General features: G+C 41.4%; 1 protein-coding gene across 3 annotated transcripts in view; it reads left to right on the top strand.

Moving 5' to 3' along the window:
• Positions 1–25,506, top strand: part of hhat (hedgehog acyltransferase) — a 125,966-nt gene that overhangs the window by 45,108 nt on the left and 55,352 nt on the right. For 2 of the 3 annotated variants that reach the window (XM_071393519.1, XM_071393518.1), the window contains one exon: positions 17,487–17,522. The exons of the other annotated variant lie outside the window; for it this stretch is intronic. In XM_071393519.1, coding sequence (XP_071249620.1) covers positions 17,487–17,522 — 36 coding nt within the window. The remainder of the gene's footprint in view (positions 1–17,486; positions 17,523–25,506) is intronic. 3 annotated transcript variants of the gene reach the window in all.

Genomic DNA, 25,506 nt, shown 5'->3' with positions numbered 1-25,506 from the left:
TTTAATTGAGCTTTTATATCTTTATTACTCGTTTTCACTTAGCTACTTATTTTTTTATTGTAAAATTGTCGAGAGGTTAACCTGAAAGTAAGTATCTCATTGCAATGTGTACTCCCATGTATATCGTGTAAATGACAGTGCTGAGAGATCATGTATTTTCAGGTAGAGAGATACTCTACCTCGCGAAGCAACATCTGCCCTCTGTCACATCACGATTCATCATTCTTCTCTCTTCTGTAGCAAGTGTAAAGAAACAGACTGGGAAAGTAGATGCACATTGGGATTATGGTCATTGTAGTTAATTACCAAGTCTTTTTAGTCTTTTTAGATTTGTAGCTCGACAAAACATTGAAAATACATAGGCCCTTGTGTCCTCAAATGTTATGTAATCTACAAATCTCACATTAGCTTGTAGAACTAATGAAATGTATCGTAGAAGTCTAATAACTTATTCCATTCTACAGGTATTTTTTGCTTGTCTCTTTATATTCATAAACCCTAGAGGCTATGTAGCTTCTTATCTCTCATGCAGACTCTTATGCAGTCACTTGGATTTTTCTTTACAGTTGAGTTTCCCTGCTCGTGTCAGTATACAGTAACTTTAAAGCGCAACTTCCCCTAAAAAACAACTTCTCATTTAGAGACAGCCTATGTGGCGTTGAGCCCGAAACATTTATTCTGTCATAATATACTACAAAGTGTAAATAGGATAATTTTGGTCACAAAGTCAGTCTCATCCAAAAGTTTTGTGAGACTTGTTGTTCGTGACTGCATCACAACGTAAATGAAGGTTGGGTTTCTTTCAATCCTACCCACAGCTGGCAGCACACGAGTAATCATCAATTCGTAGTGCAGCTGCATGTGACCCGGTCGTAATGCCTGTGGTAAATTTGGGTTGACTCTGGATATCCTTATGGGGCTAGTTAAGGACCATCGGTAAATTACCCAATGTACATGGAACAATATGTTAATTTCAATAGCTCCAAATTTAAATGATTTCAAAACCTCAAACCAACTATTAATTGTAGGAATTCATATACAAATTTTTAAATGATTTAATGAGAACTAAAAGGTGTCCGTCCCTAACTAGCCCCAGAAATAGGCTATCCAAAGTCGGGTCGCACACCAGCCGGCTGAAGCTAATTGGCGAAATAATTTGTCTAACTCACCCACATGCGAACACACACGAGACACCCACATCAAACCACACCTCGAAAACAAACTCACGTTTGAATTCAGTCATGACCACTAGCATTTCTTAATGAACCAAATCTAAAACGAAGCCAAATCAGGAAGTGCAGTTGCACCTTTAAAACAAACTAATTACATGTCACACCTCTGACTTGCTACCTTTCAGATGAGTTGAGGAGGACAGATGAGAACAGCAGGCCAGTGGAGCACTTAGAACAGCAGCAGCCGCCAAGGGCAGCTGGTAAGGAAGATGATGATTTAGGTGACCCAGACACAGGCCCAAAACAAACAAGTTAATCTACCCCAGTATCCCCTTGACTGATTTGGAAAAACTGAAGAGACACACCAGACAAGACACAGACAGCAACAGAAGAGTAGATGATGGGGAGAGACACCAGACCAGGCACAAAGACGGCAACAGAAGAATAGGATATGATGGAGAGAGACACCATGAAAACAGAACAGGCCATAACAGAAGAAGATAGACAAAGGAGACAGTAAGAAAAAAGTACCTGAGAGCGCAAAAGACAAGACATAGAGAAATTGACAGCAGAGGGCATGGAGAGAGAACAAACACACACACACACGCACACACCTCTTTGGACACACCTGCTCATTCCAGGGTTTTTTCTTTCTTTTTACTATTTTCTACATTGTAAAATAATGGTGAAGACATCAACACTATGAAATAACACATGGAATCATGTAGTAACCAAAAAACTGTTTCTATCCTTAATGCATTTGAGCCAATCAGTTGTGTTGTGACAAGGTAGGGTTGGAATACAGAAGATAGCCCTATATCCATATTATGGCAAGAACAGCTCAAATAAGCAAAGAGAAACGACAGTCCATCATTACTTTAAGAAATGAAGGTTAGTCAATCTGGAACGTTTCAAGAACTTTGAAAGTCATTTCAAGTGCAGTCACAAAAACCATCAAGCGCTATGATGAAACTGGCTCTCATGAGGACCGCCACAGGAAAGGAAGACCCAGAGTTACCTCTGCTGTAGAGGATAAGTTCATTACCAGATAAGAGTTACCAGCCTCAGAAATTTCAGCCCAAATGAAATGCTTCAGAGTTCAAGTAAAAGACACATCTCAACATCAACTGTTCAGAGGAGACTGCGTGAATCAGGCCTTCATGGTGGAATTCCTGCACAGAAACCACTAAAGGACAACAATAATAAGAAGAGACTTGCCTGGGCCAAGAACACAAGTAATGCACATTAGACTGGTGGAAGTCTGTCCTTTTAGAATCCAAATTTGCAATATTTGGTTCCAACCGCCATGTCTTTGTGAGACGCGAAGTAGGTGAAGGGATGATCTCGGCATGTGTGGTTCCCACCGTGAAGCATGGAGGAGCGGGTGTGGGGGTGCTTTTCTGGTGACTCATTCTGTGATTTATTTTGAATTCAATGCACCCTTAACCAGCATGGCAACCATAACATTCTGCAGCGAATAGCCATCCCATCTGGTCTGGGCTTATTTGTTTTTCAACAGGACAATGACACAACACACCTCCAGGCTGTGTAAGGGCTATTTTACCAAGGAGGAGAGTGATGGAGTGCTGCATCAGATGACCTGGCCTCCACAATTACCTGAGCTCAACCCAATTGAGATGGTTTGGAATGAGTTGGACCGCAGAGGGAAGGAAAAGCAGCCAACAAGTGCTCAGCATATGTGGGAACTCCTTCAAGACTGATGGATACGCATTCCAAGTGAAGCTGGTTGAGAGAATGCCAAGTGTGTGCAAAGCTGTCATGAAGGCAAAGGGTGGCTACTTTGAAGAATCTCAAATATAAAATATATTTGAGTGGCGCAGCGGTCTAAGGCACTGTATCTCAGTGCAAGAGGCGTCACTGCAGTCCCTGGTTCGAATCAAGGCTGCATCACATCCGGCCGTGATTGAGAGTCCCATAGGGCGGCGCACAATCGGCCCTGCATCATCCGGGGTAGGCCGTCATCGTAAATAAGAATTTTTTCTTAACTGACTTGCCTAGTAAAATAAATGTTAAATTAAAATATGATTCCATGTGTTATTTCATAGTTTTGATGTCTTAACTATTAGTAAAAAAATCATGCCATTGCACCAGTTCTAGCTGGATAGCTAATTTTAATCTGTAGTCCATCTGGGACACAGACAGTGATTGTCTCATCCCAGACAAGGCATCGAGTCACCTTAGTGCAGGGCTGTAAAATTCCAGACCTGGAGGCACGAAACACTTGTGTTTTTTGTTTCTACCTGGTAGTTAAACTCACCTGGTGTCCCATGTCTAAATAAGTATCTTATTAGAAACCACCCAAGCCCGACAATGAACAGTCCTGCCTAAGACGGCCAGACCAATCTCAAGCCCAGTAGGACAGTGTCCACGAGAACGTTCATATATATTGTTGGCAGAACAGAGGGTTGGAGGCACACCAAGTGTGCGTCCCAAATGTTTGGGTACTGTCCTTGGATAGTAAGACAGAACTCTGCAGGCTATCTTTGCAGTAGATTGCAACACCGCCCTCTTTGGCAGTTCTATCTTGGCAGGAAATGTTATAGTTAGGGATGGCGATTTCAGGGTTTTTGGTGGTTTTCCTAAGCCAGGATTCAGACACGGCTAAGACATCTGGGTTGGCAGAGTGTGCTAAAGCAGTGAGTAAAACAAACTTAGGGAGTAGGCTTCTAATGTTAACATGCATGAAACCAAGGCTTTTACGGTTACAGAAGTCAACAAATGAGAGCACCTGGGGAGTAGGAGTGGAGCTAGGCACTGCAGGACCTGGATTAACCTCTACATCACCAGAGGAGAAGTAGGATAAGGGTATGGCTAAAGGCTATAAGAACTGTCCGTCTAGCACGTTCGGAACAGAGAGTAAAAGGAGCAGGTTTCTGGGAACGATAGCATAGATTCAAGGCATAGTGTACAGACAAAGGTAAGGTAGGATGTGAGTACGTTGGAGGTATTGAGTAATGATGAGACAGATATAGTCTCTAGAGACGTTTAAACCAGGTGATGTCATCGCATATGTAGGAGGTGGAACAACATGGTTGGTTAAGGCATATTGAGCAGGGCTAGAGGCTCTACAGTGAAATAAGACAATAATCACTAACCAGGACAGTAATGGATGAGGCATATTGATATTAGAGAGAGGCATGCGTAGCCAAGTGAACATATGGGTCCAGTGAGTGGTTGGGCTGACTGGGGACACGGTGATTCAGACAGTTAGCAGGCCGATGCTAACAAGCTAACAGTTAGTAGTCCGGGGCTAAACAAGCTAGCAGTTAGCAGACCGGGGCTAGCAAGCTAGCAGTTAGCAGACCGGGGCAAGCAAGCTAGCAGTTAGCAGACCGGGGCTAGCAAGTTAGCAGAAGGGCCTTTGGGGGACGTTGCGATGGAGGTAAGTCTGTTTTTGCCTCTTCGTGCGGTGACATTGATAGACCAGTCGTGGATTAGTAGGGTTCCAAGTAGCTCTAGGTAGCTAGCAGGCCGCGGTTAGCAGAATTGGCCTTCAGCGGACGTCACGCCTGAGCGGCCTGTTGGAATCCTCGGGCAGATTATGTCGGTATTCCATTCGTAGAGGATCGGCGGTGTTCCGTTCCCTGTACCAGCACTAGAAGGGGTCAGGATATTGTAGCCCAGGAGTGGGCTTTGGTGGTAGCACAGGAGCCCTAGCCGGGCTAGCTTCAGGCTAATTGGTGCTTGCTCCGGGATGGAAATGCTAGCCAGGAGTAGTCACCCGGGATTGCGGTTAGCTAGTTGCGAAGATCCAGATGAAAATGTTCAGAGTTTGCGGTAGGAATCCAGGGATATGGAGAGAAAGAAGAAAAAAGGAAATAGGTCCGTTATGCTCTGGTTTGAGTCACGTTGTTCGAACTGGCGAGAGCTTTCCCAGCTAAAGGTTAGCTGATGACCACTAGCAATGGTTTGCTGACTGATAGCTGGTAACTAGTTAGCTGGCTAGCTTCAGTTGAGGGATTCCAGATCCGAAGTAAATAGAAATACTTTAGGAAAAAAAACAGATCCACGTCACATTGGGTGAGGCGGGTTGCAGGAGAGTATTTAGAAGTTGAGGTTTAGGAAAATATTTTTAAAAGATATGCGAAGAAAAAGATGTAAAAATATATATACAAGGGACACGACAGGACAAAGACATCTGACTGCTATATAGGAAATATGGTACCATTGGGATGCATGACCAATCACCACCCTGTCCAGACTGCACCCAGTGCCCTGTCTGTCCACTGTAATCTAATTAATGGTCCATGCTCCTTCCAGCAGCCTACATTAAGGGTAGACACCTGGAAGGGAGAAGTGAGGGGACTGGAGGCTGCTTAGCTTCTCTCTGATTGGTAAAGGTCGGAGAGTCAGAGGTAAGAGACGAGAGGCAGCCGGATAACTAAATTCCCTGGAATGTACACTGTATTAGCTGTGTGGAAAGTCAGATCAGAAGCACCCTCCTGTGAGGGCTAAAAAGAGGAGGTAATGAGTGTCTTTCTCGCTCTGTGTGTGTGGCTACGCTATAGTCTAATTTGGGTAAAAGCTTATTTGTGTATCACATTTTACATTCTCTTTGGCACCTTATATAGTTATTTGCCAAACGGAACAGAATTGCTCATAAAACCCACTCTGGTGTGATGAGACAATGCTCAGGTCAGGTAGTAACCGCATAATTAACACATTATACAATGGGTGGGTATAATCCTGAATGCTGATTGGTTAAAACCACATTCCAGCCGGTGTCTATTCCACAAGTTACCATCGGCTAAATATATGACCTTAAAATGCCCATTTAATCTGTTCCATCTGACTGTGCAATCCACTGTCTCATCAGCCCAGCCGAGCAATTTATAAACTTGATCTCCATTATAAAAAGCCTTTAGACATTTCTTTTTGACTAACATTTAGCTTTCAACAGCAAAGATTTGTATAAACCTTGCGGTCTGCTTCCTGGCTGATGTTTTGGTCACTTTTGAATGCTGGCGGTGCTCTCACTCTAGTGGTAGCATGAGACGGAGTCTACAACCCACACAAGTGGCTCAGGTAGTGCAGCTCATCCAGGATGGCACATCAATGCGAGCTGTGGCAAGAAGGTTTGCTGTGTCTGTCAGCGTAGTGTCCAGAGCATGGAGGAGACAGGAGGAGGCCAGTACATCAGGAGACGTGGAGGAGGCCGTAGGAGGGCAACAACCCAGCAGCAGGACCGCTACCTCCGCCTTTGAGCAGGAGGAGCACTGCCAGAGCCCTGCAAAATGACCTCCAGCAGGCCACAAATGTGCATGTGTCTGCTCAAACGGTCAGAAACAGACTCCATGAGGGTGGTATGAGGGCCCGACGTCCACAGGTGGGGGTTGTGCTTACAGCCCAACACCGTGCAGGACGTTTGGCATTTGCCAGAGAACACCAATATTGGCAAATTCGCCACTGGCGCCCTGTGCTCTTCACAGATGAAAGCAGGTTCACACTGAGCATATGTGACAGACATGACAGAGTCTGGAGACGCCGTGGAGAACGTTCTGCTGACTGCAACATCCTCCAGCATGACCGGTTTGGCGGTGGGTCAGTCATGGTGTGGGGTGGCATTTCTTTGTGGGGCCGCACAGCCCTCCATGTGCTCGCCAGAGGTAGCCTGACTGCCATTAGGTACCGAGATGAGATCCTCAGAGCCCTTGTGAGACCATATGCTGACACATGCACATTTGTGGCCTGCTGGAGGTCATTTTGCAGGGCTCTGGCAGTGCTCCTCCTGCTCAAAGGCGGAGGTAGCGGTCCTGCTGCTGGGTTGTTGCCCTCCTACGGCCTCCTCCACGTCTCCTGATGTACTGGCCTGTCTCCTGGTAGCGCCTCCATGCTCTGGACACTACGCTGACAGACACAGCAAACCTTCTTGCCACAGCTCGCATTGATGTGCCATCCTGGATGAGCTGCACTACCTGAGCCACTTGTGTGGGTTGTAGACTCCGTCTCATGCTACCACTAGAGTGAGAGCACCGCCAGCATTCAAAAGTGACCAAAACATCAGCCAGGAAGCATAGGAACTGAGAAGTGGTCTGTGGTCACCACCTGCAGAATCACTCCTTTATTGGGGGTGTCTTGCTAATTGCCTATAATTTCCACCTTTTGTCTATTCCATTTGCACAACAGCATGTGAAATTTATTGTCAATCAGTGTTGCTTCCTAAGTGGACAGTTTGATTTCACAGAAGTGTGATTGACTTGGAGTTACATTGTGTTGTTTAAGTGTTCCCTTTATTTTTTTGAGCAGTGTATATACAAAGAAATGTCAATTGAAAAAAGGTAAAACGAAACGAAGTGCAGCTAGTTTGCAGTCTTTCCAGCTTCAGTTTGAAGTTTGTGTGTGTTCCACAAGGATGCTGGCTCATGTTGACGCCAATGTGTCGGGTCTATATCTTGTGGAAGAATGAAATAGAAATAAATTAATCAATAACATTTATGAAAATATGCCAACAATTATTTGAATGTGTTGGTAACCCGTTGTCTAAAAGTGATAATGCCCTCTTAGCCGGATTGGAGGATATATTGACCCTAGCCAATATATCCTCCAAACACTGCTTCTCGTGCATTATCACTTAAATAACCACATAGTGATATATTTACATATGGTGACATACTGTATATTTTAACTAGCCCTGATACAAGGAAAACTATATTCCAAAACATTCCATACAGCAACTGTAATCAAGATTCAATACTTAATTTCCATACCACTCAAAGGTTTTGGGAAATTGGCTATGTGCAGTTCAAAAATAAAACGTCAAACTAAAATATAGTCTTCTTTTTAAGTATAATTATGTTTTCCACTTTGTTTTCCTCAGTTAATTGTTGCCATCTGCCCTGTTCTGAAAGCCTCTGATCACCCCACGGAGACAAACAAAGTTTAACGACTGCCACAAATCCAGCCTGCGCTCTATGCAGCCATTATGGGTTCTAAAAAAAGAATCCAGTACATTCCGCATCGAACTAGCAATAAAACAACGAAAGAAATTAAGAAGAACTCAGCAACTAGGTAAAGTGGGTTACTGTGCTGTTGGGTAGTGATTTTACAGAGACAGCTTCTCACACCAATTAAAGCCACAGTCTGAGATCTGGGAATACTGTATGTTTAATGGTCATTAGGGTCAGATTGGTCCAAGTGAGCCCTTTTGTCAGATGTTTAATGAAGACTTTAAATAAGGTGAAAGACAGAGACAGACTCATATTCTGATAGACTTGGGTCTATCTATCTTTTGCGTTGGGGTTGATGTTGATTGTAGGCTACTGTAAAGGCCAAATCTGTTGAGCAAGCTGTGGCTTGATTGATTTGAAAACTCAATGCAATGGTGTGTGTGTGAGTAAGAGCGTGTGTGTACTGTACACACAGTGTACAAAACATTAGGAACACCTTCCTACTATTGAGTTGCCCCCCTCCCCCCCCTTTTGGCCTCAGAACAGCCTCAATTCTTCAGGGCATGGACTCAACAAGGTGTCAAAAGCGTTCCACAAGGATGCTGGCTCATGTTGACGCCAATGCTTCCCACATGGGGCGGCAGGTAGCCTAGTGGTTAGAGCGTTGGACTAGTAACCGAAAGGTTGCGAGATCGAATCCCCGAGCTGACAAGGTAACAATCTGTCATTCTGCCCCTGAACAAGGCAGTTAACCCACTGTTCCTTGGCCGTCATTGAAAATAAGAATTTGTTCTTAACTGACTTGCCTAGCTAAATAAAGGTAATCATCAAGTTGGCTGGATGTCCGTCATTGAAAATAAGAATTTGTTCTTAACTGACTTGCCTAGCTAAATAAAGGTAATCATCAAGTTGGCTGGATGTCCTTTGGGTGGTGGACCATTGTTGTTACCCAGGGAAACTGTTGAACATTGAAGTTCTTGACACACTCAAACCTGTGCGCCTCGCACCTCCCCGTTCAAAGACACAAATATTTTCTTGCCCTTTCACACCCTGAATGGCACACACACAATCTATGTCTCAAGGCTTAAAAATACATCTTCCATCTGTCTTCTCTCCTGATTGAAGTGGATTTAACAAGTGACATCAATAAGAGATCATAGCTTTCACATGGATTCACCTGGTCAGTCTGTCATGGAAAGAGCAGTTGGTCTTTTGTATACTGAAGGTAGTGTGAAAGCAAAACAACAAAATAATATGAAAAGTTGAGTTCATTCTTCCCCATTTTCAGCAGAGAAAAAAGGAGACATCATGATAAAACACCACAGAAATATGAAATGCTGGGGCAAAATACTGCCATGATCCCTCCCAATGTTTTGCACAGTGTATGTGTATATACAGTTGAAGTCAGAAGTTTACATACACCTTAGCCAAATACATTTACTCAGTGTTTCACAATTGCTGACATTTAATTGTAGTAAAAATGCCCTGTCTTGGGTCAGTTAGGATCACCACTTTATTTTGAGAATGTGAAATGTCAGAATAATAGTAGAGAGTGATTTATTTCAGATTTTATTTCTATCATCACATTCCCAGTGGGTCAGAAGTTTACATACACTCAATTCATATTTGGTAGCATTGCCTTTTAAATTGTTTAACTTGGGTCAAACGTTTTGGGTAGCCTTCCACCAGCTTCCCAGAATAAGTTGGGTGAATTTTGGCCCATTCCTCCTGACAGAGCTGGTGTAACTGAGTTAGGTTTGTAGGCCTCCTTGCTCGCACACGCTTTTTCAGTTATGCCCAAAAATGTTCTATAGGATTGAGGTCAGGGCTTTGTGATGGCCACTCCAATACCTTGACTTTGTTGTCCTTAAGCCATTTTGCCACAACTTTGGAAGTATGCTTGGGGTCATTGTCCATTTGGAAGACCCATTTGCGGCCAAGGTGTAACTTCCTGACTGATGTCTTGAGATGTTGCTTCAATATATCCACATAATTGTCCAACCTCATGATGCCATCTATTTTGTGAAGTGCACCAGTCCCTCCTGCAGCAAAGCACCCCCACAACATGATGCTGCCACCCCCATGCTTCACGGTTGGAATGGTGTTCTGGTGTAAACTTCTGACCCACTAGAATTGTGATGCAGTGAATTATAAATGAAATAATCTGTCTATAAGCCGTTGTTGGAAAAATTACTTGTGTCATGTACAAAGTAGATGTCCTAACCGACTTGCCAAAACTACAGTTTGTTAAAACCTGTTATGGCTGCAGGTGGCGTATTGGAAAAACTGGAAAATATGTGCCAATTTTCAAACGGCCTCTTAATCAATTTTTGCTCTTACAATATGCATATTAATATTAATATTGGATAGAAAACAATCTCTAGTTTCTAAAACCGTTCTAATTTTTTCTCTGAGTGGTACAGAAGTCATTTGGCAGCACTTTCCCTGACCAAGAAGTAGAATGTCAGAAATCTATGCTCGCTTCAACGTTATGCCTATACATGGTCATTATACGTAAGACCCTACGTATACTCCGTACGCCTTGCTCTGGGTGTCAAGAGGGTATGAGAGAAGAAATTTTGTGAATATCTTGTTCAGAGGTTGAATAAGAGCTATTTCTTTGACGTGACCGACCACTTCCGGAAGTCTGAAGCGCGCGTCTTGGGAGTGATATTGTGTTCTGTTTTGCTGCTGTTTTGGACGGGAACAATCTCCGGCTGGGTTTTTATTTGATAAATGAGACCATATCATCGTAATGTATGTTTTTTTCAATATAGTTTAATCAGATTATTTGAATTTTTTTGGGGAGTTTTGCCGTGTTTCGGTCTCTGATTTTTTTAACGTTGGACAAATCCGTGCCAGTCGACCAGTGCCAATGCTAAGTGAGAAGGGAAAGTTGCCATCCTGACTCAAAACAACGACTCATCTGGACAAAGGACACCCTGATCAACATTCTGATGAAAGATCAGCCAAAGTAAGACCCAATTTATAATGTTATTTCATATATCTGTCGTGCATGTCAACTGGTCGTGCGCGCCCAAGTGTGTCTGGCTATTGTGGCTATGCTAACATAGCGCTACATTTTGTTTTCGCTGTAAAACATTTAATAAATCGGAAATATTGTCTGGAATCACAAGAATCCTGTCTTTCAATTGCTGCAATGTATGTATTTCTCAGATATGTTTTATGATGAGTAATTAGTTATTTGACGTTGGTGTCTGTAAATGTTATGGCTGCTTTCGGTGCAATTTCTGATTGTAGCTGAAATGTAATTTATGATTTATACCATAAATATGCACATTTTTCCAAAAAAACATATGCTATACAATAAATATGTTATCAGACTGTCATCTTATGAAGTTGTTTCTTGGTTAGTGGCTATATATATCTTTATTTGGTCGAATTAGTGATAGCTAGTGACGGAGTAAAAAACTGATGGAGTTAGAAAGGTGCTCTCTTTTGCTGACGTGGTTAGCTAATAGATTTACATATTTTGTCTTCCCTGTAAAACATTTAAAAAATCGGACATGTTGGCTTGATTCACAAGATGTCTACCTTTCATATGCTGTATTGGACTTGTTAATGTGTGAAAGTTAAATATTTTAACAAACTAGATTTTGAATTTCGCGCCATGCACTTGAAATGGCAGTTGTCATAGGTGTACCTGTGTGGGGATTGCAGCCCAAACAGGTTAACAAGAAATTTGTAGAGTGGTTGAAAAACGAGTTTTAATGACTCCAACCTAAGTGTATGTAAACTTCCGACTTCAACTGTACATACGTTTTATCAAATGATTTTTGTAAATAATGGGTTGCCCCTAACAGAGACATATACATGGCTCTGGCATGCACATTCACAGCTGTAAAGCTCTGAACTATGCATTGGGCTTAAGACAGCCTGGCACTGCCGCCTTGCCGAGGCAAGCATTAAAGGGGATTTCTATTCCTCACACAGTTAAACTATTTACTGCAGCAGTTAATTTGAAAATTACCATGAACATCAATCTGTTTATGTAGGTTCTCATCACATATATATACACTTATGTAGACGTTTATCCACCATGGCTTCTTTCAAAAGTATTGATCAGACTTTGCTATTATGTCATTGAAATTATAGGAAAATATGGATCCTGTTTTAAATTAGCAATGTATACATGCTTTCGAGCCTTCATAAGCATTTATAAGCAAAGTCTCAATTTGCCAAATCTGGCAAAAAGAACAAAAGAGATCTTTAAATAGCATGGCATGATTTCTCAAGAGATATAGACCATATAGAGGCATTATGAAGGCTATTAAGGGTTATAAATGGCCTTAAGTTGTTTGTTTGTGTAACCAATGCGAAATTGCTAGCTAGTTAGCGGGGTGCGCGCTAATAGTGTTTCAATCGGTGACGTCACTCGTTCTGAGACCTTGAAGTAGTTGTTGCCGCGGCTTTTGTGGAGCGATGGGTAATGATGCATCGAGGGTGGCTTTTGTCGTTGTGTGCAGAGGGTCCCTGGTTCGAGCCCAGGTAGGGGCGAGGAGAGGGACGGAAGCAATACTGTTACAATTGGTAACACTATTTGGATAGTCCATTTGTAGATGCTCTACAGACTATAGTTGAAATGTTGCTCATAGTCTATCTACTAACCCTTACTCTACAGTCGTGGCCAAAAGTTTTGAGTGACACAAATATACATTTTCACAAAGTCTGCTGACTCAGTTTGTATGATGGCAATTTGCATATACTCCAGAATGTTATGAAGAGTGATCAAATTAATTGCAAAGTCCCTCTTTACCATGCAAATGAACTGAATCCCAAAAAACATTTCCACTGCTTTTCAGCCCTGCCACAAAAGGACCAGCTGACGTCATGTCAGTGAATCTCCCGTTAACACAGGTGTGAGTGTTGACGAGGACAAGGCTTGAGATCACTCTGTCATGCTGATTGAGTTCGAATAACAGACTGGAAGCTTCAAAAGGAGGGTGGTGCTTGGAATCATTGTTCTTCCTCTGTCAACCATGGTTACCTGCAAGGAAATGCGTGCCGTCATCATTGCTTTGCATTAAAAGGGCTGCACAGGAAAGGATATTGCTGCCAGTAAGATTGCACCTAAATCAACCATTTATCGGATCATCAAGAACTTCAAGGAGAGCGGTTCAATTGTTGTGAAGAAGGCTTTAGGGCGCCCAAGAAAGTCCAGCAAGCGCCGGGACCGTCTCCTAAAGTTGATTCAGCTGCAGGATCGGAGCACCACCAGTACAGAGCTTGCTCAGGAATGGCAGCAGACCGGTGTGAGTGCATCTGCACGTACAGTGAGGCGAAGACTTTTGGAGGATGGCCTGGTGTCAAGAAGGGCAGCAAAGAAGCCACTTCTATCCAGGAAAAACATCAGGGACAGACTGATATTCTGCAAAAGGTACAGGGACTGGACTGCTGAGGACTGGGGTAAAGTCATTTTCTCTGATGAATCCCCTTTCCGATTGTTTGGGGCATCCGGAAAAAAGCTTGTCCGGAGAAGACAAGGTGAGCGCTACCATCAGTCCTGTGTCATGCCAACAGTAAAGCATCCTGAGACCATTCATGTGTGGGGTTGCTTCTGGGAGTGGGCTCACTCACAATTTTGCCTAAGAACACAGCCATGAATAAATAAATCCCAACCATCCAGGAACAGTTGTGACGAACAATGCCTTTTCCAGCATGATGGAGCACCTTGCCATAAGGCAAAATTGATAACTAAGTGGCTTGGGGAACAAAACATCGATAGTTTGGGTCCATGGTCAGGAAACTCCTTAGACCTTAATCCCATTGAGAACTTGTGGTCAATCCTCAAGAGGCGGGTGGACAAACAAAACCCCACAAATTCTGACAAACTCCAAGCATTGATTATGCAAGAATGGGCTGCCATCAGTCAGGATGTGGCCCAGAAGTTAATTGACAGCATGTCAGGGCGGATTGCAGAGGTCTTGAAAAAGAAGGGTCAACACTGCAAATATTGACTCTTTGCACCGACTTCATGTAATTGTCAATAAAAGCCTTTGACACTTATGAAATGCTTGTAATTATACTTCAGTATTCCATAGTAACATCTGACAAAAAATATCTATAGACACTGAAGCAGCAAACTTTGTGGAAATTAATATTTGTGTCATTCTCAAAACTATTGGCAACGACTGTAAATCGTACCGTAACCTTAGCAAGCATTTGCTTATTAACAGACAGTTTGTTGATAGTCATACTATCAGTAGAGCATCTACAAATCTGGACTATACAAATAAAGTGTGAGAATTCATTTAAAGTGGGCTTTAAAGAGTGTCTGTTGAATGACATAAAATAGTTTTTATGCCAGTGGGACCAGAAAACTGCTATTGGTTGTTCACTGTGAGATAACAGTAGTAATATTGAGTCCATAACCAAGATGTAAGGATTATCTAGAGGGCCTCAGGGCAGTCACACTAACATCAAACAGACTACTGGATTCACTTTCAACTGGCTCCAACTGTGTGCGTGTGTGCGTGCGTGCTTGTAACTGGGCTGGGCCAGTGTGAGTCACGAGTCAAGCACGCCTCACATATCTATGAATGTTTGATGTGTGTCAGACTGACACTAGATACAATCCTATTAAGTTGCACCCTCTCCTGCTGAACATCCGGTCCTAATGGCCTGGTACTCAGGACTCTATTGTCCCTCTAACCACTTTGACATCAATGCAAATGCAATTGAAAATCACATCAAGCACTTATCATCAAAACAATATTTGGTAGTTATTAGGATCCCCATTCACTGCTGCAGAAGCAGCAGCTACTTTTCCTGGGGTCCACATGAAACATGACATAATACATAGTACAGAACATAAGTCAAGGACGGGAATACATACATTTTAAATGTCACACAGCCTACATATTATTACATTCACACTATCTAGGTCTAATACATAATACATTGTACATAACATTATTAGTCTCTTCACAGTCCCCTTTGTGCAGTGTTCTTTTATCTGTTTTTTAAAAAACTGTTTATTGCTAGCTTGAGTTACCTGAGGTGGCGCAGAGTTCCATGTAGTCGTGGCTCTATTTAATACTGTGCCTTTCCCAGCCTCTGTTCTGGACCTGGGGACTGTGAAGAGACCTCTGGTTGCATGTGTTGTGTGTCTGAACTGTTTGCCAACTGCTTGAACAGACAGTTCGGTACCTTCAACACATCAATACCACGCACAAAGACCAATAGTGTTGCAGTCGATCTCTCCTCAACTTTGAGCCAGGAGAGACTGACATGCATTTTACTGACACTTTTCTTCTGTGTACATCTAAGTGCAATACGAGCTGCTTTGTTCTGGACCAACTGCATTTTACCCACGTCATTCTTTGCTGCACATGACCACACAGCTGGGCAGTAGTCCAGGTGCGACAAAACTAAGGCCTGTAGGACCTGTCTGATCAACTGAGATGTTTGAAGTAGCCTTCAAAACTGATCGGCGGGAAATCACACGGCCTCCATTTGCTATTCGAGTGCATAAAGATGACGTATTTTTTCACCGTTACTGCATATTTGATAATGGGCCAGTCTAAATTGAAACAAATGTTACATATTAGTGAAGACAATATTAAATTGAAAATAGTCTGATGGGTGAAAATATGATCTCTTGATTCGAGAACAGCTGTGTAGCCTGAGGCAACGAACAGAGCGCAAGCTTTTTTTGCTACTTTCTCAAATCATCCATAGCCGATAGTCGCATCATGCAGCCATATATGTTTTGATTTGTAAGACATACTAAGGTTTGTATCATTCACAGCTAAAGTTGCCAAATAACTCTAAATCTAGCATATAGCACCTGTTTCAAATGATCACTTTTAAGCTCAACATGCCACTTCATATGCACACTCCAGCAGCATACCACCCTGCATACCACTGATGGCTTGCTTCTGAAGCTAAGCAGGGTTGGTCCTGGTCAGGCCCTGGATGGGAGACCAGATGCTGCTGGAAGTGGTGTTGGAGGGCCAGTAGGAGGCACTCTTTCCTCTGGTCTAAACAAAGATCCCAATGCCCCAGGGCAGTGATTGGGGACACTGCTCTGTGTAGGGTGCCGTCTTTCGGATGGGACGTTAAACGGGTGTCCTGACTCTCTGAGGTCATTAAAGATCCCATGGCACTTATCGTAAGAGTAGGGGTGTTAACCCCGGTGTCCTGGCTAAATTCCCAATCTGGCCCTCAACCATCACGGTCACCTAATAATCCCCAGTTTACAATTGGCTCATTCATCCCCCTCCTCTCCCCTGTAACTATTCCCCAGGTCGTTGCTGCAAATGAGAACGTGTTCTCAGTCAACTTACCTGGTAAAATAACGGATAAATAAAAATAAAATAAAAAAAACACTCGCTCCATAATGGAAAAAATATCCTTTCTATTTTATTCAGCCAAGTTCAGTTATTTTCTTCTTGCTATAAAATCATATAAAATAAAATGACACGGGATTTAGAAGCTAGAACAAGCCTACAACCTATGGCACAGAGCATAGCCAGATAGCAAAGGCCTGCATTAGGCCAACTCATATTTTGTTCTTCTGAAATACATGTAATTCATATCACAATGTTTCTTTAGACCTGACTAAAATAAATAATGGATTTATTGTGATGGTGTATATTAAATGATTTATTCAATTTTTTTTATTTTTAATGTAGATGTTCCAAAGGCGTGCATCAGCGGCTTGTATGTGTGGAGGCCTGGAGATGCTAAACATGTTTATGTTAGTTAATTATCAATTACCGTGAGATCGGCAGTCTTTTGCATGACGATAACGGGCTGACAAAATTTCATGACCGCCACAGTCCTAGGCACACATACACAATCCATGTCTCAAGACTTAAAAATCCTTCTTTAACCAGTCTCCTCCCCTTCATCTAAACTGATTTGAAGTTGATTTAACAAGTGACATCAATAAGGGATCATAGCTTTCACCTAGCCAGTCTGTTATGGAAAGAGCAAGTCTTCTTAATGTTTTGTATCCTCAGTGTAGCGTGAAAAACCAAATAATATGAAAAGTTGAGCCTTCATTCGTCCCTATTTTCATTTTCAGATAAATCATATTAAACACCAAGAAATCCTCCTTTCATATTGTTCTCGAAATTTTGGCTTTGGACTAAATCTACAGAAATATGAAATGCTGGGGCAAAATACTGCCATGATCCCAACTTTCTCTTCTCTCACTGTGCACCTGTTGAAACAGAAACATGTAGAACTGTGGAGACAAAGGGATGGCAGATCATGAGAAACAGTTAAAAGTAACAATAAAACATGTTTTATTTCATTGGTAGTTGTGTACTTTCATTTCAATCAACTGACAGACATGGTAACCAAATTGGTAAAATGTGTATATCAAAGATTTCACCACCCTCCTGTCTCCTTAATGTAAATATTTATTGTTTTCCAGACACTTTGACGTCGGGCTGTATCACTGGCTCATCAGGTAAGACTCACATTTTCAACATTTCCTAAAAATGTGTATGATAATTTTAAATAGGAAAAACCTATATAGACAAATTAAGAGCAATTGTGTTAGAAATGCTATACCAAAGGATTGACATTTGCGTAGACATTTGCTACCACATGATTGAAGTCAGAAGTGTACATACACTTAGATTGGAGTCATTAACACTCGTTTTTCAACCACTCCACAAATTTCTTGTTAATTAACAAACTATAGTTTTGGCAAGTCGGTTAGTACATCTTCTTTGTTCATGACACAAGTAATTTTTCCAACAATTGTTTATAAACAGATTATTTCACTTATAATTCACTGTATCACAATTCGAGTGGACCTGTTTAAAGGCAGTCATACACTAAGTTGACTGCCTTTAAACAGCTTGGAAAATTCCAGAAAATGATGTCATGGCTTTAGAATCTTCTGATAGGCTAATTAACATAATTTGAGTCAATTGGAGGTTTACCTGTGGATGTATTTCAAGGGGGGGTGCTTTACTGCAGGAGGGACTGGTGCACTTCACAAAATAGATGGCATCATGAGGTAGGACAATTATGTTGATATATTGTAGCAACATCTCAAGACATCAGTCAGGAAGTTACAGCTTTGTCGCAAATGGGTCTTCCAAATGGACAATGACCCCAAGCATACTTCCAAAATTCTGGCAAAATGTGTGGGCAGAACTGAAAAAGCGTGTGCGTGCAAGGTGGCTGACAAACCTGACCCAGTTACACCAGCTCTATCAGGAGGAATGGGCCAAAATTTACCCAACTTATTGTGGGAAGCTTGTGGAAGGCTACCCGAAACGTTTGATTCAAGTGAAGCAATTTAAAAGCATTGCTACCAAATACTAATTGAGTGTATGTAAACTTCTGACCCACTGGGAATGTGATGAAAGAAATAAAAGCTGAAATGAATCATCCTCTCAACTATTATTCTGACATTTCACATTCTTAAAATAAAGTGGTGATCCTAACTGACCTGTGACAGGGAATCTTTACTTGGAGTATTTGTCAGGAATTGTGAAAAACTGAGTTTAAATGTATTTGGCTAAGGTGTATGTAAACTTCCGACTTCAACTGTATGTGTAGAAATTTGTTACCACAGGATTGGAAAAATGCAACACAATTGAAATATATGGTTTTGATGCCTTCCTATAACATCAGCATGTTTCAAATTAACATGGGTGGGAAAGTGAATTTGAAAAACTGTGGTATGAAATGAAAGTGTATTTCCTTCAAGCCTTTTACATTTATTACTGGTTCAAGCAGCGAAACTGGGTGAAACCCTATTGTATTTGTTGGCCTTCATTATTTCGGTTCTCCGTGGATGTGGTGAAAAATGAAAATTCCCATGAGGCCTAGGAGGATGCAACTTGGCATGATGGTAAAGGCTCATGGGCTACACCCTCTCATGCAATGCCATGCTAATTGGCCAGATGGTAGCACTATAACAAGCAATTGAAAGGTCACGCCCTTCACCCCGTTTGACCGTCATGAAATTCGATACATAGGCCCCTCTCCTCACTAGGAACAAATTTGGAACCATAAGGTCTGACATTATGGATTTTCTGCCATTTAGAATTTTGTGAAAAACACTTAAAACACTAGTCTTCTGGCACCGAATGACCGATCTGCGCAAAACTTGATATATAGATCTATATATCTATCATATCTATATATAGATATATCTATATATATCTATATATATCTATATATATATATATATATATATATATATATCTATACACATATATATATATATATATATATATACATATATATATCTCTATATATATATATACACATATATATCTCTATATATATATATATACACATATATATCTCTATATATATAGAGAGATATATATATATATATATATATATATATATATATATATATATATATATATATATATATATATATATATATATATACACATACAGTGGGGCAAAAAAGTATTTAGTCAGCCACCAATTGTGGAAGTTCTCCCACTTCAAAAGATGAGAGAGGCCTGTAATTTTCATCATAGGTACACTTCAACTATGACAGACAAAATGAGAAGAAAAAAAATCCAGAATATCACATTGTAGGATTTTTTATGAATTTATTTGCAAATTATGGTGGAAATAAGTATTTGGTCACCTACAAACAAGCAAGATTTCTGGCTCTCACAGACCTGTAACTTCTTCTTTAAGAGGCTCGTGCCAGAGGGTTGGGCTGCAACATCCTCCAGCATGACCGGTTTGGCGGTGGGTCAGTCATGGTGTGGGGTGGCATTTCTTTGGGGTGGCCCTCCATGTGCAGCCCTCCATGTGCTCGCCAGAGGTAGCCTGACTGCCATTAGGTACCGAGATGAGATCCTCAGACCCCTTGTGAGACCATATGCTGGTGCGGTTGGCCCTGGGTTCCTCCTAATGCAAGACAATGCTAGACCTCATGTGGCTGGAGTGTGTCAGCAGTTCCTGAAAGAGGAAGGCATTGATGCTATGGACTGGCCCGCCCGTTCCCCAGACCTGAATCCAATTGAGCACATCTGGGACATCATGTCTCGCTCCATCCACCAACGCCACGTTGCACCACAGACTGTCCAGGAGTTGGCGGATGCTTTAGTCCAGGTCTGGGAGGAGATCCCTCAGGAGACCATCCGCCACCTCATCAGGAGCATGCCCAGGCGTTGTAGGGAGGTCATACAGGCACGTGGAGGCCACACACACTACCGAGCCTCATTTTGACTTGTTTTAAGGACATTACATCAAAGTTGGATCAGCCTGTAGTGTGGTTTTCCACTTTAATTTTGAGTGTGACTCCAAATCCAGACCTCCATGGGTTGATAAATTTGATTTCCATTGATAATCTGTGTGTGATTTTGTTGTCAGCACATTCAACTATGTAAAGAAAAAATTATTTAATAAGAATATTTCATTCATTCAGATCTAGGATGTGTTATTTTAGTGTTCCCTTTATTTTTTTGAGCAGTGTATATATATATTCACTTTCCCCTCCCTGTTGCACACAAGCTTTCCATTCCTCCAGTAAAAAGGGGATTTATGTTTGATTTGAGATGAATTCGTCTTCCCCCTTACTTTATTTGGCAATAATAGTATTTATTTAACATCTTGAGATGGGAAGATTTTTTGTATTTTTATTAAATTAAATCAAATTGTATTTGTCACATGCACCGAAAACAGCAGGTGTACCTTACCGTGAAATGCTTAGTTACAAGGACTTAACTATTTCTTGAACTGCGTTGTTGATAAGAAAATATTGACTAAATAAACTACAGTGAAGAAGAAGAAAAAAAGTAACAATAAAATAACAATAACGAGGCTATATACAGAGGGTACCGGTACCGAGTCAATGTGCGGGGGTACAGGTTAGTCGAGGTAATTTCTACATGTAGGTAGGGGTAAAGTGACAATGCATCAATAATAAACAGCAAGTAGCAGCAGTGTGTCAATGTAAATAGTTAAGGTGAACATGTGCTCTTTATAGAAGAATGTTAAAATTAGGTGAAATAAAAAAAATCCACCAAGATCCACTATTCAAAAGGCACTTAGTTGGTGGAATGACCCAGTTGAGTGTGACTCCAAATCCAGACCTCCATGGGTTGATAAATTTGATTTCCATTGATAATTTTTGTGTGATTTTGTTGTCAGCACATTCAACTATGTAAAGAAAAAAGTATTTAATAAGAATATTTCATTCATTCAGATCTAAGATGTGTTATTTTTGTGTTCCCTTTATTTTTTTGAGCAGTGTATATATATATATATATAGATATATATATAGATATATATATCAAGTTTTGCGCAGATCGGTCATTCGGTGCCAGAAGATTAGTGTTTTAAGTGTTTATAGATATATGAACACAGATTCATTATGCATGTGTTTTATATGCGCATATTCAAAGAGATTAGCATTTTTCGAACAAAGGAAAAAATACAAAAAAAATATGCCACACAAGTGGTTCACCTGTGATGGCAATACACAGCGTAATAATGAATACATGCAAATACAGCAGTGGATCAAACATCTTTTGTTTGCTGGAGATCCACATTGGCACAAGCCTATGTAGGTAGTAATGACGTGTGTTTTTGTACAGGGAAGTTTTGTTACAATACAAATATCTGTGTGTGATTTATGTGTGTTTGTGCCAGACCATGCCCACGTGAATGTTTATTGGTCAGTAGCGGCCATGTTATTTGAGATGCTATATATATATTTAGAGCATCTATAGACCAAGGTCTCATCACAAAATTTTCTAAGCTAGCATCTCTAATAAAATATTTGTATTGTAACAAAACTTGATACACATGTTCCAAACACTGTCAAGACAACATATGCAAGCACATTCTGATCGACCATGTGGTGGCGCTATCCCGGGCACATGTTTATACTATCTTTTGATCTGTTGAGTGCCAACCAAAGTGATTATGGTTGGCACTCATGCTCGGGATGAGTGTAGCTAACCTGTAGAGTATGGTTCAGTTTGGCCGCATGGTGGCGCTGTTGGGCAAAAACAAAGTATTGTAAAATATTGTGTTTGCATTGTATGTGTGAACAGCGACTGCGGGGCTCAGGGTAGAACCTGTAAAACAATAATAACCAACCTGTGTTCAATTTGTATCTCTGTTCAAAAACACTGTTTGCGGTTTTTGTCTTTGTGGATTGTCCTTTCCTACTTGTCCCTAATGTTCAGAGAGGAAGCGGTACATAACCAAGTGAAGTTAACAAAGTGTACCTTGAAAGTGTATATATATATTTTTTGAATTAACTACCTCAGATACTGTACAATTATTTTATTTTATTACTTTAAACTGCAGTTTCTGTGGGTGCTCGGCTTGGTTCGAAAAGATTCAAACACATACCTTACTTACATGAGATTCATTTTCACAATCAATGTGCTGAATCAGTGGGAAGCCCCCCCCACACAACAAAAGCAGCATAGAAATATGGTGTTTGGGTTCCTCTATTAAATATGTGTCCTGGTACATTTGGGAAGCGCTGTTTGTACTCCCTGTGAGCACATTCATTGTTGAATATTCAAGAGCTCAGTAAAATTCCCTGTACAAAAACACACGTCATTACTACCTACATAGGCTTGTGCCAATGTGGATCTCCAGCAAACAAAAGATGTTTGATCCACTGCTGTATTTGCATGTATTCATTATTACGCTGTGTATTGCCATCACAGGTGAACCACTTGTGTGGCATATTTTTTTGTATTTTTTGCTTTGTTCGAAAAATGCTCATCTCTTTGAATATGCGCATATAAAACACATGCATAATGAATCTGTGTTCATTTCTACTTTTAGTTTTTCTGTGTTTTTAATGATGGACAATAAGCTCTGAATGTGTTAGTTTGGGCTCCGTGCTCGGTCTGGTGATTGCATTTGGAAAAAGGTTCCTCACCTTGGGTTACCACACCATCATTATCAGGTCAGTTACCTGCCATAATGTCCCCAGTGAAGAGATCCATCAGCCTAAACTTGAAGGGCCAGGTTCCCGGACCAAGATTAAGGCTAGTCCTGGACTAACCTATATATTTTCAATCGGAGGTCTCAATTGAAAATGTATTTTTACTGCAGGAATAGACCTATTCTGTGTTTTCCTGCCCAATTCAATCAAAACCAGTGACTAGAGATAAAGCATTATTGTGCTCTAAGAATGCAGTCATGGTCTCTGCCATTACATACAATGCTTTGAATTATATACTGAACGACAATATAAATGCCACATGTAAAGTGTTGGTCCCATGTTTCATGAGCTGAAATAAAAGATCACAGAAATGTTTAATTCACAGAAAAAGCTTATTTCTCTGATTTTGTGCACAAATTTGTTTACATCCCTGTTAGTGAGCGTTTCTCCTTTACCAAGATAATCCATCCATCCTGACAGGTGTGGTATATCAAGAAGCTGATTAAACGGCATGATCATTACACAGGTGCACCTTGTGCCGGGGACAATAAAAGGCCACTCTAAAACACAATGCCACATATGTCTCAAGTTTTGAGGGAGCGTGCAATTGGCATGCTGACTGCAGGAATGTCCACTAGAGCGGTTGCCAGAGAATTTAATGTTAATTTCTGTACCATAAGCCGCCTCAAACGTCGTTTTAGAGAATTTGGCAGTATGTCCAACTGGCCTCACAACCGCAGACGACGTCTAACCATACCAGCCTTGGACCTCCACATCCAGCTTATTCACCTGCCGGATCGTCTGAGACCAGCCACCTGGACAGCTGATGAAACTGTGGGTTTACCAACCGAAGAATTTCTGCACAAATTGTCAGAAACCGTCTAAGGCAAGCTCATCTGCGTGCTCGTCTTCCTCACCTGGGTCTTGACCTGACTGCAGTTCGGCGTCGTAACCGACTTCAGTGGGCAAATGCTAACCTTCGATGGCCACTGGCAAGCTGGAGAAGTGTGATCTTAATGGATGTATCCCGGTTTCAACTCTATGGCATGGTGTTGTGTGGACGAGCGGTTTGCTGATGTCAACGTGGTGAACAGAGTGCCCCATGGTGGCGATAGGGTTATGGTATGGGCGGGCATAAGCTATGGACAACAAACAATTGCATTTTATCGATGTCAATTTGAATGCTCAGAGATACCGTGACGAGATCCTGAGGCCCATTGTCATGCAATACATCTGCCTCCATGTTTCAGTATGATAATGCACAGCACCATGTCGCAAGGATCTGTACACAATTCCTGGAAGCTGAAAATGTCCCAGTTCTTCCACGGCCTGCAAATTCATGTTTGGAATGCCCTGGATTGACGTGTACAGCAGCGTGTTCCAGTTCCCGCCAATATCCAGAAACGTCGCACAACCATTGAAAAGTAGAACAACATTCCACAGGCCACAATCAACAGCCTGATCAACTCTATGCAAAGGATCAACTCTATGCAAAGGAGATGCTGCATGAGACAAATGTTGGTCATACCAGATACTGACTGGTTTTCTTTTTTAAGAATGTGAAATGTCTGAATAATAATAGAGATTTATTTCAGCTTTTATTTCTTTCATCACATTCCCAGTGGGTCAGAAGTTTACATACACTCAATTAGTATTTGGTAGCATTGCCTTTAAATTGTTTAACTTGGGTCAAACGTTTCGGGTAGCCTTCCACAAGCTTCCCACAATAAGTTGGGTGAATTTTGGCACATTCCTCCTGACAGAGCTGGTGTAACTGAGTCATGTTTGTAGGCTCCTTCCTCGCACACGCTTTTTCAGTTCTGCCCACAAATGTTCTATAGGATTGAGGTCAGGGCTTTGTGATGGCCACTCCAATAGCTTGACTTTGTTGTCCTTAAGCCATTTTGCCACAACTTTGGAAGTATGCTTGGGGTCATTGTCCATTTGGAAGACCCATTTGCGACCAAGCTTTCACTTCCTGACTAATGTCTTGAGATGTTGCTTCAATATATCCACATAAGTCCTCCCTCATGATGCCATCTATTTTGTGAAGTGCACCAGTCCCTCCTGCAGCAAAGCACCACCACAGCATGATGCTGCCACCCCCGTGCTTCACGGTTGGGATGGTGTTCTTCAGCTTGCAAGCCTCCCCCTTTTTACTCCAAACATTACAATGGCCATTATGTTCAAATTGTACATTTTTTGTTTCATCAGACCAGAGGACATTTCTCCAAAAAGTACGATCTTTGTCCCCATGTGCAGTTGCAAACTGTAGTCTGGCTTTTTTATGGCGGTTTTGGAGCAGTGGCTTCTTCCTTGAGCCATGGCATCATTTTCTGGCATTTTCCAAGCTGTTTAAAGGCACAGTCAACTTAGTGTATGTGAACTTCTGACCCACTGGAATTGTGATACAATGAATTACAAATTAAATAATCTGTCTGTAAACAATTGTTGGAAAAAGTACTTGTGTGATGCACAAAGAAGATGTACTAACCAACTTGCCAAAACTATAGTTTGTTAACAAGACATTTGTGGAGTGGTTGAAAAA

Source organism: Salvelinus alpinus, chromosome 3 (genome assembly GCF_045679555.1).
Source record: "Salvelinus alpinus chromosome 3, SLU_Salpinus.1, whole genome shotgun sequence".
In the NCBI taxonomy this organism is placed as follows: Eukaryota; Metazoa; Chordata; class Actinopteri; order Salmoniformes; family Salmonidae; genus Salvelinus; species Salvelinus alpinus.
This window is presented reverse-complemented; position numbering and strand designations above follow the sequence as displayed.